This window comes from Manis pentadactyla, chromosome 11 (genome assembly GCF_030020395.1).
Source record: "Manis pentadactyla isolate mManPen7 chromosome 11, mManPen7.hap1, whole genome shotgun sequence".
NCBI classification, from domain to species: Eukaryota; Metazoa; Chordata; class Mammalia; order Pholidota; family Manidae; genus Manis; species Manis pentadactyla.
In genome coordinates, this window is record NC_080029.1 from 84,485,700 (window position 1) to 84,504,573 (window position 18,874).

Consider the following 18,874-nt stretch of genomic DNA (forward strand, 5'->3'; position numbering starts at 1 on the left):
AGATGAACACATAGCAAACTAAGTTATCATATTGTTAGAAATGTAAATTCTAAAACTGAAAGATAAAAATAAACGAAAAAAAATCCACTGGGTAAGTCCAAAGCAGAATGGACAGGACAGAGTCAGAGAACCTGAAGGTAGAGCAACAGAAATCACCCAACCTGAACAACAAGCAGAATGAAATAATAGAGGGGGCCGGGGGATGGCAGAATCTCAGGAATCTATAGGGCAATACTAAAGGGTCTAGTATTCATGTCACTGAAATTTTAGAAAGGAGAAAGTGTACAGTATGAAAAAAAAGGTGAAGAAATAACAGCTGGCAATTTCCCAAACCTGGCAAAGGACATAAATCTACAGATTCAAAAGTTCAGCAAACCCCAAGACAATAATCCCAAAGAAATGTAAACCCAGAGATATCACAATTATATGGCTGAAAACTAAAAATAAGGAAAAAAACCTTAACAGCAACCAGAGAAAAATGATACATTATGTACAGTAAAAGGATGTTTCTAGTAACTATGGAGTACTCTCAGAAGCCATGGAAGCCAGAAGAAATTGAATAACATTTTTAAAATGCTAAAAGGAAAGAACCACTAACCTAGAATTCTATGTCCAGTGAAAGTATCTTTAAAGAATGAAAGTGCATCAGAGACATCCTCACATGAAGGAAAACAAAGTTAATTCATTGTTAGCAGACCTGCGCATAAGAGTGGTACAGCAGTTCTTCAGACAGAAGGGAAATGATACCAGAGGAAACTGGACATATCAGAAATGAAGGATTAGTGGTAAATACAATAGACATTCCCCTCTGGAGTTCTTTAAAATACGTTTGATGTTTGCAAGCACAAGTTCTAACAGTGCCTCATGGCATTTTCAATGTATTTGGATATAGTGCACAGAACAACTACAATGTAAGTGGGGAAGGTAAAAGTACCTACATGGAGGCAGGCATCCTCCATTCAACTTAAGAGACACAGTACTAATTCTAAGTAGCCTGTGAAAAGTACATATATTCTAATTCTCTAGAGCAGCCACTAAGAAAAAACTATACAAGAGATACAATAAAATAATACAATAGACAAATAAAAATCGAACTCTAGAACTGTCCACATAACCCAAAAGGTAGGAAAAGGAAAACAGGAACACAAAGCAAAGGGAACAAGCAAAAATTAAATAATAAAATGGCAGACTTAAATCCAAACATACCAATAATTACATTTAATGCTAAACACACCAATTAAAAAGAGAGAGACTATCAGAATGGATAAAAAACATGACCTACTATAACTATATGCTGTCTACAAGAAACTCAGTTCAAATATAATAGGTAGATTAGAAGTAAAATAATGAGAAAAGATACATCATGTAAAAACTATTCAAAAGAAAGCTGCAATGGCTATATTCACATTAAAGTAAATCTCAGAGAAAAGCAAGTTACCAGCAATGAAGAGAAATATTACATAATGATAAAAGCATCAATTCACCAAGAACACATAACAACCCTGAGTGTGTATGTACCTACCCATAAAGCTTTAAAAAACACGAAGCAAAAACTGACAGAACTGAAAGGAGAAATGAACAAATATGTAATTATAATAGGAAACCTCAATACTCCTCTCTTAGTAATCAACAAAAATAGTAGGTGGAATATTGGCAAGGATACAGAAGTACTGAAACAAATGGATCTAAGTGACTTAATACAGGTGACTCCACCCCAAAACAACAGAATGCACATTCTTTTCAAGCACATGGAATATTCACCACGACAGATAATATCCTGAGCCATAAAACAAACCTTAACAGAAAAGTGAAATCATACAAAGTATGTTCCTCTGACCATAATAGACTCAGACCAGAAATTAATAACTGGTAGCTAACAGGAAAATCTCCAAATACTTGGAAATTAAACACATTTCTAAATCAGTTGTCAGCAGACTTTTTCTATTAAGGGCCACCAAGTAAACATTTTAGGCCATACAATCTCTGCTGCAAGTATTCAAACTCTGCTGCTATTGCCCAAAAGTGGCCATAGGCAATATATAAACAAATGGGCATAGTTATGTTCCAATAAAACTTTATTTATGAATATTGAAGTGAGCAAGATCTCCATATGCACACTATGCCACAGTTACTTATAAACACTTAAGTTCAGTTTGATTTTTGTGCTTCAAATACACTCGAAGCATCTGAGGCTTACTTCCAGCCTGAATCCACATAAGAACATGCATAACAATAATTCTCTTACCATAGTTAGCCCGGGCTGCATACCAGCTCGGATGGCCTCTATCTGTGTATGAGTGAACTGAATTGTATTACTGCAAATAAGAGTGGATAAAAAGTTGGTTAGAAATACAGATGAATGACATTTAGTAAAAATTGAGAAGACCAGAGATCTAAACAGCTGCTCTGTGCCCATTCTCCCAATCTCTTCTTTCCCCAACCCAGCCCTGTGTGTGTGTGCTAAAAAAACCAGAATCATGTGATCTACCCTCTTAACAGATTTTAAGTATACAGTAGAACACTGTTAATTACAAGCACAATGTTGAATAACGGATCTCTGGAACTTTTATACCTTACATGAGTGAACCAATCTCTTCTGAATGACTTCCTTCATCCCCACATCTCCACAGACCAACCACAACTGAATGAATTTTGTGAAAAGACTGAAGTTATTTTTCAATATACATAGCCCATTCTATACCTTATTTTGTGTGTCAAAGTTCTAGTTCCCAGTCTAACACCAAGTATAATGCCACTTTCTTGGTCATGGCACATATACATGAGAACAGCTGCTACATGTAACACATGTCATGAAGAATCTTGAACTCAAATTAAGGTAGCCTCCTAATATTTAGTTTTCATAGTACCTGCAAATGTTTATTTTTGAAATATGGCTACAGAATGACCAAAAATATCTGTGCTATTCAGCAGACTGACATAATAGGACAGAGGGGAAGTTTCCCAGGATTTTTAAAGAATCAGAAAATTTGAAAATATTACAATCCATTTGAAATTAGCAAACTATTTTTCATTACTACAGCTAGCATAGATAGTAAAATTACCGTTTGGGTTGATTGTAAGGATAAGGACCCCTATTCGGAATAACATGAGGTTCAACAATTAAGGTTTTTGCCTCTTCAGTGTCTTCATCTTCCCTGTCTGCATCTTTCCTTTTCTTCCCCTTTCCACTTCTTACTGGAAAAGTTATCCTACAAGACCAAAATCTTTATTCATATTTATGATTAACAACAATTTACCAAGCACCTGTCTTGTGCATGACATTGCACAGAGAATAATCAGATAAGTAAGACACATTCATGGCTTAAGGGAACTTACTTTTCATACATAACTTCTGATAAAATCAGATTTAAAAACACTAAAATGTGTTAAGGATGTTTAGATTAGAAGAAGTCCTCTGATTCAGAGTGAAGAGTGAATTAGAGAAGAAACATTTATGGACTTTTGGCCACGCACTATACACACTGTCCTTCATTTAATCAGAAGAGGCTTCACTGGAGATGTAGCATCTAAGATGACTTTCAAATAATTTAAGTACAAAAACATGGGAGGGAAGACTTTCCAGAAAGAAAGAAGAGGCTCAAGTCCAAGTAGCCAGTTTTACCGATGTGCATGCAGAACACAATAGAGAAAGTACAATTAGAGAGACAGGCTGGAGCCCTGTGATGACACATCCCTAGTATCAGGCCTTTAAGACAGAAGTTCTTAGCCTGGGGTCACGGTCGCCTCAGGTGACTCCCTGTATGTACCTAGAGAAATTAATGAACACTCTAAAATTAAATAAAAAAATTAATTCTTCATGTGCACTTTTCTCATATGATGGCATTCAGGGAAGAACAATCAGTTGCTCCAGGCACTTTGTTCTATTTCTACTCAAATTTTAAAACCAAAGCTCATTTAACATTAACTCTAACTACATTGTGAATATTTAAATTCTGCAAAGGCAAGCAAGATTAAAAGAGAAATAGAATTTTTTCCTAAATACAAAAGAAAGTCAATACCACAAGGCTATGTGCATTAATTAGGAAATACACCAGACTACACATTATGTACAAAGACATATTTTTTTAGTCAACTGTTATAAATGTTTATGTAATATCCTTCAGAAAACAAGCATTTACTGATCCCTTTTAGACATGAGGCTACTTTAATTGTGGTCTTAAAATAGCATCTGCACTAAGAATTAGAAATAGAGTCAAAATAAATTTATCCCTGTGATTACACAGTGAAGGTAAAGACTGCCCAAGCAAATCTAGACATGATACTCAAAACTTAACTTGAGAGGCTTGATGGCCTATCTCAGACTGATTACAGAAAGCTTGAAAGGAATATATCCAGTTCTGACTTTACCTGAAAGGGGGTATCTGTAGTGCTGGGTCATCCACAGTTACTTTAACATTATGACCAGGAAAGCTGACTTTTAAATGCTCAATGGAAAGAAATGTATCGTTGAAATCAAGAGTGGCGATCTGATTGGGCATTTTTGAATAATGTGCACTACTTGGATCCCCATAACCTAAAATGATGTCATGAAGCCAGTCAGGTACCACACAATCAGTATTCATCAGGTTCCGAATAGTCTCCAGCACAGCCTGTCAGTGAGAGGACAGAAAAGGATTGTGTCAAGAAGACATCTCAAACATCTGTACTTCAGTGGAACGTAGAGCTGGTTACACTAATCCAGAATTCCAGAGTGTTTCAGGGCAGGAAGCTATTTTCTGCTGACAGGTGCTTGGCTAGACTGAATCAACAGCTATATTTTCAGCTGATACCATACACTGTTAAACAAAAGACCAAACTTAGCAAGGACAGTTTATCCACTAGGAGTTCATTTAGACAGAATATCATAAATGAGTTTAACACTTCACTCCTGTTGGACAGGATGAAAATCCAATCTGTTCTACTCAACAGAAAGAAACCATTACAGGACAAAACCTAAAAAAATGCTTCCTCTTAGGAACTCCCATAGTTTTCTCCTTTTTATATTCCATAGTTTCTCTCTGCTAAGATTGCACATAACCAGAGGCACATTAATGTATGCCTCAATTTTGAACCATATCACAATTTAAAAATACTAAAATTAACATTGTTAGAAAAAAAAATGAAAAACAAAGTGGTTAGAAATAAAGAAAAAAATATACAACATGATAAAAATGAAATGCCAAATAAAATTTTAGAATGAAAGAATCAGGACTACAATAGAAAGTCATTAATAGTAGTTAACACATACATTGTCAAAAGTAATTACCAAAAGTCAAGGCAAGTTCTTAGGCTTCCTATAATTATTTCAACAGTGTGATCTATCCCACATATAAAATCAGAAGCCTAGGATAGAAATTTCAAAGAATGAAATAACCAAACAAGCCATTTTTACATCATAAATGCTATACAACAGGATAGCAAAATAACAGGATAGTGTATGGTAATCACACTCTAAACACATTGTTTTACCTTCTTGATACCTGAAATTTTCTTACTCAAGTACTTGATTACCTGTTTATCATCTGTGTAAATTACCACTAGAATACCATTTCCATGAAAGCAGGAATCAAGGAAGTTTGAATATGGGTAAATGATGAATGGACAGATATACAAGCATGTTCACATGATGGGTAAGATGAGGGCTCTTCTCTTTAAGGAAATTAAAACTTTAATAGGAAGATAAAACATGTCCTTAATGATGCAAAGCAGCAAAATGTGGCAAACAGTAAAGAGTATCACAAAATACAATGGGAACATGGTTTGAAGTAGGAGAGAGAGGCATGTATGCAAGACTTTTGACATTAGGAAAGGTTTCATGGAAGAAAAGTGGCATTTCCATTTAGTTCCAAGTAAAGGATTTGTGGAGGACCTATGATTTATTTAATCATTTACAGAATGTCACAGAAATGTTTTCTGAAGCAGAGTGAAATGATCAGCAGAGGTGTATGAAAAACTGGTGCCTGGCTGAGGAGAACAAGGGTAAAGACAGAGGCTAGTCCACCTATTCAGACAAGTAAAATATCCAGATGAGAAGAGGCTGTACAAACTAGAAAAGAGAGAAAGAAAGAAATGGGGGATGTTGCCCGGGCATAACGAAACACCAAAGATACCAAAAGAGCACTCTTCCGTTCCCAAAGACTCGTTAATCATTCTCTGCTTTCTTGGGTCAGAACCTGAATGCCTCTTTGGGTCTCCCATGACACTTCAATCGCATCCTTCTTAGGACTTCTGGTACCTTCTAACATTTTATGGTAGCTTGTATTTCCAACTTCCCTTATGAGCAGTTTAAGCTCCCTCAAGGCATAATCTGTGTCATATTCATCTTCATTAGCTCCATGTAATTTAGTAAAGTACCAGACACACAGTTGGCATTAAATAAAATGGTCAAAGGAATGAAGATAAGAAAAGAACTTTTTGTTGTTGTTGTTTTTAGTAAAGTGACTGAAATTCAATTGTTACTGAATAACAAAACAGAGACTCTGCCCTCAAAGACTTGCAGTCTAAAAGGGAAGTCAGGTAAATAACAAAAACCTAATTATCAAGTGTAATAAAGGCTGTGAGGAAAAATAGATAACTGGATTAAGAATGATAAAAAAGGGCAGATGCTATTTTAGGTTAAGGTTGCGGAGAGGGCTTTTCTTAGGAAGCAGCACTGAAACAGAGTTAGCTCTGCGAATCTGCGAGAGTGCACCATGTAAATAACTGGGGGAGGAACACTAGGTGCGAAGACTTGGATTATTAAAGGACAGCAGAAAGGCCTTGTGGCTGGCAAGGAGTGAATACAGGAAGGGTTAGACAATGATGCAGGAGAGGCGGCTGGAGGACAATGAAGGGGCCTCTTGGATTATGATAACAATTTTCTCTTTTGATGGGAAACCATTAATGAGTGTTGCACAGGGGTGAAAAGGTACAATTTATATTCCGTTATGCTGTGGAGAACAGTGTAAGGGGAGGATCAGTCTAGAATGGAAGCAGGGACGTGAGTGATGAAGGTGTCATGGCATCAGTGGAGGTGGTGAAGTAACCTGACTGACTGATGACTGGATGTGGATGGAGTGTGAGACAAAAAGAAATCAAGGGTACTTCCATTTTGTCTTTAACAACAGGATGGGATAGGGAATAAACTCCTTTGTATGTGAGATTTTCTTTTTTAATCACAACAGTGGGTTAAAAAAAAGTGATAATGTATAAGAAACAGTGTGTATAGGGAAAAGAAAAGACACTTGTGTAAAAGCTGTTTTCAAATGCTAGAATTGCTCAGTGTTTAAATTTTATAATATAATTTTGAATAATTATTTCAAAAATCTTCCTTTACTAAAACTCCTCTCCACAGTTATTATAAAAGCAAATTATAATGAAGAGTTTATAAAGTTATTTATTATGAAATGCTCTAGCCCCCACACCTCCCTTTTCCCACAAATAAGGAAATTATATTATACCTTATATCCTAAAGTAATTCAGAGCTCTGAGATTCCACAGCTATATCCTAAAAGTGATTTGGAAGTATACCTACTATTGATTTAAAAAAGAAGCCCCAGTAAACAAACAACCTCATACTGGGGCATAAATCCACCAACTAATATACAAAAAGGAAGGAGTCTGACCTTTAAAATAACACCTGGATTAATTTATATTTTAAATTTCTAAACAAATCAAAGGACAAAATAAATTTAACAAATGAATTTTCTTAAGTTTTTATATGTATGTTAAGAATCTAAGAGGATTGTTTAGAATCAAAATAAGAAGAGTGATCATTGTTTTCCTGGTATCTGTGTATTTGTCTTAGAAGTTATTCAAATTATGATACAGTACTTTAAATGATATGGCCTAACAATTACCTTAAAGTTATTTTCCTTTGGTTTTCTCCTCATTATTATATTGAAAGTTTCATAAACATCTTCTGCTCCATTTTGTATAGTATTGGTCATATCTTGTTGATACTGGTTTGGATCCAAAAATACTCTGAATGTCCTTGACTCTCCTCTAAGATTGGGTCTGGGTTCAGGTCCTAGACATTTTGAAACAAAAGTTGTTACATGAAGTATATACTTTTCAAATATCAAAGTAAATGATCAGTATTCCTAATGATGAGTAAACTGTCCAGACTTAACTCCTTAATAATAGAATACCTTCCATCCATCATTTCAAAATCTAAGAATTTGAAAATATTTTCTCCTTTCTCTGAATTCTTACTATTTCTTCTCAGAATAGTCACATAATATTTACAATACAATGCCATGAATTAGAATTATTTTTATATGCCCCCAATTAAAATAGAAGCCTTGGAATTCAAAGAACTTTACTTTTGTCAGTCACTCATAGCTCCTATTACTGCTTCACATAACATAAGAACTCAGGGGATGACTCTTCATCCTTCCAACTCCATTCCTAGTAGCACTAGGATGCAAGGGAATTTCACTTACTAACGGCTGAGAGCTAAGAGGCTCTCTCTTGCCCCTTTGCTCTCTCTCTTTCTGTCTTAGACTTCCAACTCTGGTCCCACTATGCGGCCTTATGTTTTTTCTACCTATCCTCCATTCCCTTCTCCAACTTTCTTCTATTCTAATGGTAAGAGTAGCCATTACCAGCACTTTAGCAATGCTGCAATCTTGAAATCATAGTAGCAGAACCCGATTCAAAACTTGACAAGCACTGGACATGGATGCAGTCGTAATAGTAGGTATTTAAAAAAAAGAGTCAGGACAACGTAAGAAAGAACTTCAAAGAACAATCAGTGATAAGGCTAACAAATTAAAGAGCTGAAATTGAGCTGCCTGTAGGATCCTGTCCTTTTCCAGTATCCAATACAGAAGTTTAGAAAACATTATTTTGGAAACTGGCAGATAGGTAGCCTACACATATTTTATATATAATTCTTGTGCTGAGTATAGAAACAACTGAAAAATATTACCTAAAGAGCAAAAAAGAAATAAGGCACATAAATTTATCACTATGTACACACATTCTTCCAAAAATATAGATCACCATACCATCTTCAATGACACGCCCTTTATCATCGAGCATGCCCTGGATTTCACAGCCTCTGACATAAACCAGGCCAATCTGCTCAATAAAAGGTCTCCTTCGGTCAAACTTGGTACCATAAGGTTTTGTAGGACGTACGGTAATTAAAAAGCATACATCATGCTTACGAAGTCCTGATAAAAGATAAAGACATTTTTACTTACTAGAGTATCACTGTTTTCAGTCTTTGTTGGGAAAGTCTTATCCTTTTATCTTTGGAATAGAGATATAAAAACATTTAAAAAATATCAGAGATGATCAATGATTATATTTGCATTATAATACAATGATGGGTTTTCCTATAATTTTTAATACTCAATGTTTGATGGCAATACTTAAATGAAAATTTCTCTTTATTCTACAACTAGAAACTTTTATGCCCATGAATATATTACTGATAAGCCCTCTAAATATGCTACAGCTCCAAAACTGAATGTTTGTCATTCTTATTTTTAACATTCTTAATAAGTAGCCAAAAATATAGCTGGCATACAATCCATCCATATCATACCTTGCACGTTTCTAACACTAGTTTAAACTATCCATCAGTGTTATTCTAACAGTCCAGGTATATACTTCATTAAAAGAGGTCAACTCAAGAATAATTCATCAAGGCACAAAAGCATTGTTTACAGATATTATTATGAGAAGATGGGATAATACATAGTTTCAGAAAAATTTTTAAGTGAATATCAATAAATAGGAGACATGTATCAAAGTCCATAGCTTCTCAATCATTAGACCAAATGATAAACTCAACTGGATTCTCAGCTCTATTAAAAGTAGACACTGGAAGACAAGGTACACAAAATTAGACCACACAGCATGTAGTATCACACCAGTTAATTTTCTGATTGGTTTTTGCTAGCCATTATATAATATAAATGCAAATTTAAACAGTCTGCTTGCTCATAACTGTGGTAACAAAATACACAACTAAATCAAATCAGCAATGTTTTTGAGTGTGTGGTTACTAGTATCGGGAATCATTCTGGTTTTAATATGGATTGGAGTGTGCTAGAAGTCATAGCTCTGATTCATAATAATGATTTTATTGTTTCTTTCCCAACAAATTCTATGCAAAGAAGCAGAAGAAATGAAAAACTAAAGGGAGTTGCTCCACTGTCAGAGTTGCACTGCCTGTATGATTTCTGATCTGCACAATTCATTAAAACTTCTAAGTCTTAGAGCCAGAGAAGTAGTCCTGATAAGTAATTTAGTCCCTACAAATATCACTGTTTGGCATCACTGAGGGATGACTGCCTGTTCTCTGCTAAAGCAGACGGTTTTACTGTGGCACACATTAGATCTACATTTAAAAAACTTACATTACAATTACCTTACTCTCCTTTTAACCATCTGCATCTATTCCATCCTGGCTGTGCCTTCCAGAGCAGAATCAGCTTTTCAGTGTCATTAATACTGTTTCTTAACTTTAAATGGGGTAATAGAGAAGATAAGGGCCTGAGTTCACACCTTCAGAAAGGGGCAAGAAGAATGTCTTATAGTTTTAGCTCAAACTCTTCATAACTATTCAGTTTTTATAGAACAATATTTATTACTATTTACAGATCCTCCCTCTTATTTTCTGCTTCCATTTTTCTATTTGGTTACTCCATCTGTGATCATATATATAGGGTCTGAATTTTGGCTCTAGCCTCCCAGAAAAGATGTTCTTCCTGCCATGCTCCATAATATGAACAACTGGTCTCACAATACCCTATTGTTCCCTATCTTGCCCATCAAAATTTACCCATTCCATTTCTCATTCTACCAGAGGCTTACATTAAAAACAAAACAAACAAAAATGACTTTAGTGTCCTGGTAGCAGTCTGCAAAGTAATGGAGGAAAAGGGTTTGGGTAAAATGTCTTTTTTTTTCCTTACCACTATAATGCAGACTTGTCATCTGTCACCTACAAAATTCCTAGTTTTTTTTTTTAAAGTTTTATTTCCAAGTAGTACTATTTCTAGGGATAGCCAATAAATTTCGTCAGTTTATTATCCACTGTGTAAAACAGTGTTTAGTACCTCCTTAAACTTCAAGGGGTAATAAGCATAAGACCTCCTACAGCAACTTAATGTCTTTCTCAAGTTCAGCAATAATAAAGGCACACGATTCTAGATGTGTAGCGCACCAGATTAGATTGGAACTCTTAAAGGATACGGGAGTCACAAAAACAATCGGTCACAGACTAAACCCACTACAGTGACCATTTGTTAATAAACACTTGGCCAGTTTCATTGTTGCATTCCTTCACAATTACGGATAAACAGATCATACAGTCTCTGTGGTTATAAACAGCTATATCAGGAGCAATGATTTCTGAAAACTGATCCATTGAGGGACTATTCCTTTCCTTCTGGCATGCCAAGAAGGTGGAAGGAGATAAAATCTACCAGCTACTGTTTCTCACATCAGGAAAGCAAGAGCTCTCAGACAGCTGGGAGAAAAATATGTGTCAATTGAAAATCAGTTCATGTGCCATTTCAGGCACAGGCGTTATATTGATGTTCTAACTCTTATTTGACTTCGAAATGCTGAATTTACCTGCCTCTAAATAAAAATCATTGTGACAAAAAACTTCCATCCCTAAAATATTGCCTAAAGGATAGGGAAAATAACTCATTTAGTTTCTCTACAATTATTATTTATCTTTGAGTACACTTGATTTCACTATTTATTCAACTTCCTTCCTTTGGTACAAATAAACAATTATTATATCTTTCTGAGTTGTTTTTCTAGACTCCCCTAAAACTCCTTTTGAGTGTGCCTACTTTTGATTTTGTATCTTTAGTTTCCTATTGTCTTGACTTTAGCTGCTTTTTTAAAAAAAAATGCCAATTTTCCCTACTAACTCTGCATGTGTGCAAGTTCTACGTGGGTTTTCTCCTTTTCCTTAGTGAACATTAGCCTATCTTTATTTTTTATATTGATCCTACAAATTCATAAATATTATCTTACCATGCTTAAGATTTGAAATGCTTTCTTTCCTCTCAGCTTTGCCAACTACAATTTTCAAAACACTCTGATATGCATGCTAATTTATGCTTTATTAAACTATTAAGGCATTTCATTATTCTTGTATGATCACTGATATTTTTACTACTAGTAATTAAAAGACAATTGCCATTCTTCAAATCAAATTTTAAAGATAAAATTTAATGAAAGTTTAGAAGAGTAACAGTTAGTAAAAGTGCTTTGCTAATGCTCAAAGTGAAATCTCTAAACTAAAAAGGCAAAAGGTAACTAATTTTTGAAATACAAAATTACCTTCCCATTCATCTTTGATGTGATCTCTGACATTCAGATTGATGGTAACATCTGCACGAACTCGGGTGGGCCAGTTTTCACCTATGTTGGGTTTGGCAACCTCAACTACAGTGAAAGCCACAATGGGCTGGGCCATCCGCGCCCAGCCGCCAAACACTACACCACCATACTCAGATTGCCTGAAAACCAAAGTGGATGATTACTCAAACAAAAAATAAAATTTTCCCAGTTTCTGATGATTAAAATGAATAAGAATACATATTTAGCTAGTAACTAAGCCCTAACATTAGTGACTCTTACTGTTAAACTTAATAGTAATTTAGCATATTAACTATTTTTTTTTATTAAGGTACCATTGATATAAAAGGTTTCACATGAACAACATTATGGTTACTACATTCACCCATATTACCAAGTTCCCCCCTACCCCATTGCAGTCACTGTCCATCAGCGTAGTAAGATGCTATACAGTCACTACTTGTTTTCTCTGTAGCACATTAACTACTTTATATTCTTATCCTTTTCCCCTCCTGTCAAGAGTCTCAACTGTTGGTATTTTATCTTATGTGTAATAACTATTTCTATAAGCTAGAATTTTAAAAATTAAAAACAAGCAAAGAAATGACAGCAAGGCAAAACCTGCTTTAGGGCATAACATTTAAATCATTTAAAAATGCTGCATGCATTGGGGGAAAAGCTTGTTGTAATAACTAGAACCACTAACATCCACATACCCATTGTTTCTTATATTAATCTAAGTTGTGTTTTAGTTTTTACATTAAATAGTTTATCTGTAGCATAAAAATTCCAGCAACATGCCAAAATGGAAAGTATTGCCAAAAATGACATGTTTACAAAGATAACTACACAAAAAATTGTAGAACATCGTAACATAAAAGAATAAAACATTAAAAATGAAGGTTCTACAATCCAATGACTTGGTTAGTACTCAGACAATTTATAAAGGGCATCATCTTGTATCTAAATCCTCTTGTAATACCTCTGTCACCTCCTCCATTTTTCTTACCATTTTACTATAATACAGTTTACATGCCATCAAATTCATTCATTGCAAATGTACAAATCAATGATTTTTAGTAAATTTACAGAGTTGTATATTCATCACCAATTTTAGAACATTTCTATCATACTTAAAAAGATCCCTCCCATCTAATTGCAGTTAATCCCTATTCCTAAACCCCAGGCAACCCCTAATCTCCTCTCTCCAACTCTTTCTTCCCTCCTTATAAAATCTAGCTGCAACATGATGCATTAAGCAGTATAGATTTCTGCCCCTCATAAAACATCCTCACTTACACTGCTCAGTAGTTTCAGCAGCCTGAAAATGTATTAGATCCACACAATGAGTGAAAAATGCCCCTGCTTCTTTTCTAACTTCAAGACACACAGTTCAGAAAGAAGCCTGGCCCCTTTTTATATTTCATCATTTCTAACAGTTTTCAATGAGAAGCAATTAGGAATAAAACTTTAGAAAACTCTATTATCACAAGTTAACTCCTATTTGACATTTTCTTTACCCTGACAGAAAAGAATGTAAATAAATAAAATTTCCTCTATATAGACAACAAGAACTCCAAGTATTTTTTCTTTATTTGACATTTAAATAAAATATAAGTGAATTCTATTTGATGAACTGCTAGTTAATAAATTCCTAGTTTTCAAAACGGCCAAAATTAGGTCCAGAATGTGAGCATGTAAACGCAAGGTAACAATAAACTGTAAGGAAGTCTTCTGATCAAGCACTCCCCCGGGATCCAAACAATGGGCAATAATTTCAGCAAAGCTGTGGGCAGGGATGAGCAGCCAGTGGTATACAAATTTCACAGTGCTGGCCTGCCTACTGACTCAACTGATTATTAAGTCAAAAATACTTTATGTTGTGTTTTATAGTCTCACCCAGAATAACTTTTCACATAATAATTAATTAAAAAATAGAACTGTGTATAAAAAATATGGAAGTGAAAAAATAGATCATAATCACAGTGTCCATGTATCTCTCTATAATTAGTAAGGAGAGAAGCCTGAAAGATACCTGAATCAGTTCACATTAAAAAAAAAGTTAAGTTTTCTATAGAATGCAATATAACGGTATATGTATATATGGTGTGACTATAATGTAATGAAAATTCAGTTAACAGTTAGTTTTACTAGTTTATAGTCCCTCCCTTATGATATATAACTTACCATTTCATACTTAGGATGAAATAGTAGCATGACCCAAAGTCAGTCATATCTAAAGAGTAAAACGAACCTTCTCAAATCTCACAATGTAGAGCTGCCTACAATGACTAGAATGAAAGTCTCTCCTTAGCCAGTGGAATTTCAGACTTGAGCAAGGAGGTGGGGAGTCACACTTAGGCAGAAGAGTTCTTTAAATAATGAGACTGACCCAAGCAGTCCTGAAAGGAAATCTGATGACATAGTCTCTTTGAAAACATCTATGGATGGAGCACAGGAAAGACTTCCCAATGGTACCCTCCACGCAACGCCAGCAGAATGATGGCCTCTCCCCGCTTCCCCTGCCCCCGAGCTCCCCCTCAAGTACCCAGATACACATTTTTGTATTTTAGCACTTTCAATATGTTCTAATTCACATTAAAAATTTCTCTAAGAGCAAATATCTCTCATTTTAGAGAGGATCTTCATACCAGGTATATTATTTCTGAATACATTTAGGAGGTTTCTGGCAGAAGTGTGTTAATCACTGCTTACATCTCTTCATTACAAGTGGAACCAAGATACTAACCATGGCTTCATTCTGCTGACACTATCCTCGATGTCCTGCCTGATTTCATAAGTTGATTCTAAGCGGAAGAGATTAAAGTTCCTTAGGAGGTAATCATGAAGAGTCAAAAACTGCAAATTTAACTTGGGAAGAGCAAGACAACCTGAAAAGAAAATAACAACCAGATTTGAATCATTCTTTTAATCAGACATCTACTCTATGTATTAAAAAAAAAGGCACCACATATTTGGTAGAAATCTAACTCAGTGATGTCTGAAATACAGCATATTTGATTGCATCTTATTTTCATTTTCACACAGAAATTGAAATCAAGTTAACAAATCCTGTCTATTAAGAATTGGGAATGAAGGATGGATTTCATTATGTAAACAGTGCTTCTAAAAAGCATTTGAAGATAATTAAAACTAATATATAATCTCAAATAGTTGAAAAATTCTTTCTTTATCACCTAATTTCTATTTGGCAAGTCTCAAAGTAAATAATGCCACTATAAACTCAGCTCATGACAAAATTTACCATGAAAACTGAATTTGTGTAGTATATTGCATAAATATATTTCCAATGTTTGCTACTGTGTTCTCGACCTTAGCCTTTTGGCTAGACTTTAAGGATAAAGCATTGGTACTAGGTTATTCTTGGAGTTACTTCCCTTCTTGGACTATATTAATGAACAATATTCTTTCCATTATACTCCCTTCCACACTACGTCCTTTAGATAGTAAGTGACCAAGTACTCAGCAGCAATACCAAAAAGGTTAAAAACAAACAGAACACCCAAAACACATTATACTGGCAAATATTATTTTCATCATCTCTATCTGTACTTACCAAAGCAATAATGAACCTAAAGGCAAGAAACATCAATGTGCAAAAACTTCCCATCATTTGTTAGTAAATTCTGATTTATAATCTAATTCAGTATCTTTCAGGCCAGAGGTTGAGGGAAAGCATCTCTTCTGATAGCATATTTTTATTTAAAAAAAAAAAAGACAAAAAAAGGTCACCACTTTGCAACTCTTTACTGAATTAACCAATGTAGGTGATAAACAGCAATGGCTAGTATCACAAAGAAAAGAGAGACAACTGGACATTATGTGCTTTGTCATTAAAGAATGCAACACCACCAAGAATCTTGCCAAAGAGAGAATCTCAGCCTGATCAAGCCTCTGCATCCAGCTGCCAATCTGCAGTAAAAATAGTGAGCAGAGGGACATGCTGAACTGTACTGTGCAGTCAACTAGAAAAATCTGGACTGTGAGAGACTATACAGATCAAACAGCTCAGGTTCTTCAACACAGAAAAGGAAGGAATATGGGAGGGTAGCTGTACAGTAAAGAGACATATGAGAAATGTACAAGACTGTCTGAAGTGTCTAGGGATACACAATTGGATGATAAAACTATGAAGAAATGAGAGACAGTGACTGCTATAAAAATCAAGAAAGGGATAAAGTGAAGTGGGGAAACAGTGACTAGGGAGGAGCACAGGGGATAGATGGACAGCTGACAAGGTAGTTACCAGGGTTTCACGGTATTTTCCTTAGGGATAATTTGTCTAGGTCTGTATTTATTTTGTGTGGCTTTCTATAGTTGTGTTTATTTTATTAAAAAGGTTAAAAAAAGGCAAAATAATTTATAAGTATTTTCTTTATATATCTGTTCCAATTTCACAATTATCTTCTTTCTGAGAGCTAGAAGCAGTCTGCATAATTATCCAGTAGTAGGTCTGATCTTTGCTTATTTCAAAGCAACAGATATCAAGCCCCACAAAGTCCCATCCATTGTCAATGAATAATAATGGCACAACATAGCCACGTCTCTGAAAACAGCTATAGTACAGTTAAACCATTTGGCAACTAAGATTATTCTGAAATACTTTCATTCTATGTAAGTATAAAGACAAATTTTGAGAAATATTCCTATGCATTTCATTAACCACAGGAGTGAAAGAATAATACTTTATACTATGCAAGTATGGTACGTTTTAAACTTAGACCGGCATCGTTGAGTAGTACCAAAAGCTAGATATTAAGACTGTTTACATTTTTGAGGACACACAGACTTTTTATTGAAAAGATAAAATATTCTTAAGTGGTATTTGCCTTTGAGGGACTGATTAGCCAAAGAGTTAGATGTATAACATATCATCATAAATGCTTTTAGCATGAACAAATTTAAAAAGTAAGAAAATAATGCATTAACCACTGTTAAGAACATAAGACATTGTGAAGAAATTGTGCTGTTCTCAAACCTAACACAATTGGTACACTAACTTTATTGGAGTTATGGCTCCAGATATTACTCTGAAGTATCAACTTTTCTTTTAAATAAATGGGTCAATACTTATACTGGTGATGTCTTTAAAAATAGCCACACTTCTTATAATGATGATGCTGGTGTTCAAAAGGTTTCCTAAAAGTTTTTTTGAAATATGCCTTCAAAAATGTGACAGAATGATACACTGTGGCACATGCTCAATTGTGGTGAATCGTCATACTTAGACGATAAGCAAGAGCAATTAGAAAATAAATCTGTTGAAACAGGTAGTTGAAGGAACTAGGCAATACCATTTTGGATCAAAACTAAGATTTTATATTAACTAATAATGTATTTTTTTTGGTGGTCATTAGCTGGCTTGACAAGGGAATTCAAAAGAGCTTCTGAAAAAGTCTTTGAAAAAGAAAGCATTGTCAAAGCCTATTATAATGACATAATGAAAGCTATACTTCCTATATTATTACATCTCCTTCAAAGTTTTATTGCTTTATGGTTATATTTTATATATATATTTTATGTATATACACCATTCTAGCATGTGTGTGTATATGTATATATGCTTGTGTATATGTTTGTCTGTGTATATATATAGGCATGAAATTTAATAAAAATCCGTAATGCTAAACATTCAAAGTACTGAATAGTTTCTAGCTTCTAAGGTTGAACTTGAGGGTATCAGAAAATTATCCTAATGTATACAGTAGATAGGAGCATTTTCAATTACATATGATGAGTTCTAAATTAAATTTCACGTTACACCTGAATCCTGTACTTCTTTACCATACCTTCTCCGGAATAGTACTCAGTTGGGACAATATTTTCATCCCATATGATTTTCTCAGTTGGATACAAAGGCATCTGGTTCAGTTGCTGAATCTGAGAAATCCGACGCTCATGACGAGAAACCTAAAAGAAACACGTTTGTGCAGAAAGTCAAAAACATCTTTTTTTAACCAAAATAATTTGTGGAGAAATTCACCATTAAGTACGGAATAAGTTTCATGTCTCTCAGTACTGTAGCACTTAACAAGAATTTTTATATTCCATTTTCTCCATAAATCAAAGATGAAAGTGGTACCAATCATGGTGGACTTCAGAATCAGACAGATCTGAACTCCACTCTCAGCACTTCTACTTATGAGCTATGTAAAAGCTGGGTAAGTTCTTCAACTTCCTTGATCTTAGTTTCTTTTTAATCAACACAGAGAAAATGCCACTCATCTCTCAGGTTTCTTATGAAAATGAAACGGAATACCATAACAGCATCAAAGTGCCTGGCACATGCCAAGACCTTAAAAACCATAGTGCTAAGTAGTCACCAATGAATTAAAAAAATGGGAGCCCTAAGTCCTAGGTTATAGTTTTCATTCTTATACTAACTAGCTAAACAATCTGGAAAAGTATATTAATAACCTGGCCTCAGTCTTCTTTATAAAATGAGAGTTGGACTTGAGGATCTCTATACACCCTTCCATTTGTTAATGTGTTAGCAATCTCTCAAATACAGAAATAAAAGTTACCTTATTAACAGATG

At 34.6% G+C, this 18,874-nt stretch overlaps 1 protein-coding gene across 2 annotated transcripts in view; it reads right to left on the reverse strand.

The window, feature by feature from the left end:
• The window catches only part of AQR (aquarius intron-binding spliceosomal factor), a 103,603-nt gene that overhangs the window by 41,064 nt on the left and 43,665 nt on the right, over nucleotides 1-18,874 (reverse strand). For both annotated transcript variants that reach the window (XR_008992554.1, XM_036887545.2), the window contains exons 15-22: nucleotides 18,126-18,246; nucleotides 15,065-15,206; nucleotides 12,298-12,476; nucleotides 8,991-9,158; nucleotides 7,839-8,008; nucleotides 4,369-4,610; nucleotides 3,063-3,209; nucleotides 2,246-2,315 (exon numbers count right to left, since the gene is read on the reverse strand). Coding sequence is in view for 1 of the 2 variants with exons in the window: in XM_036887545.2 (XP_036743440.2) it covers nucleotides 2,246-2,315; nucleotides 3,063-3,209; nucleotides 4,369-4,610; nucleotides 7,839-8,008; nucleotides 8,991-9,158; nucleotides 12,298-12,476; nucleotides 15,065-15,206; nucleotides 18,126-18,246 (1,239 nt within the window). In the remaining variant the exon portion in view is untranslated. The remainder of the gene's footprint in view (nucleotides 1-2,245; nucleotides 2,316-3,062; nucleotides 3,210-4,368; nucleotides 4,611-7,838; nucleotides 8,009-8,990; nucleotides 9,159-12,297; nucleotides 12,477-15,064; nucleotides 15,207-18,125; nucleotides 18,247-18,874) is intronic.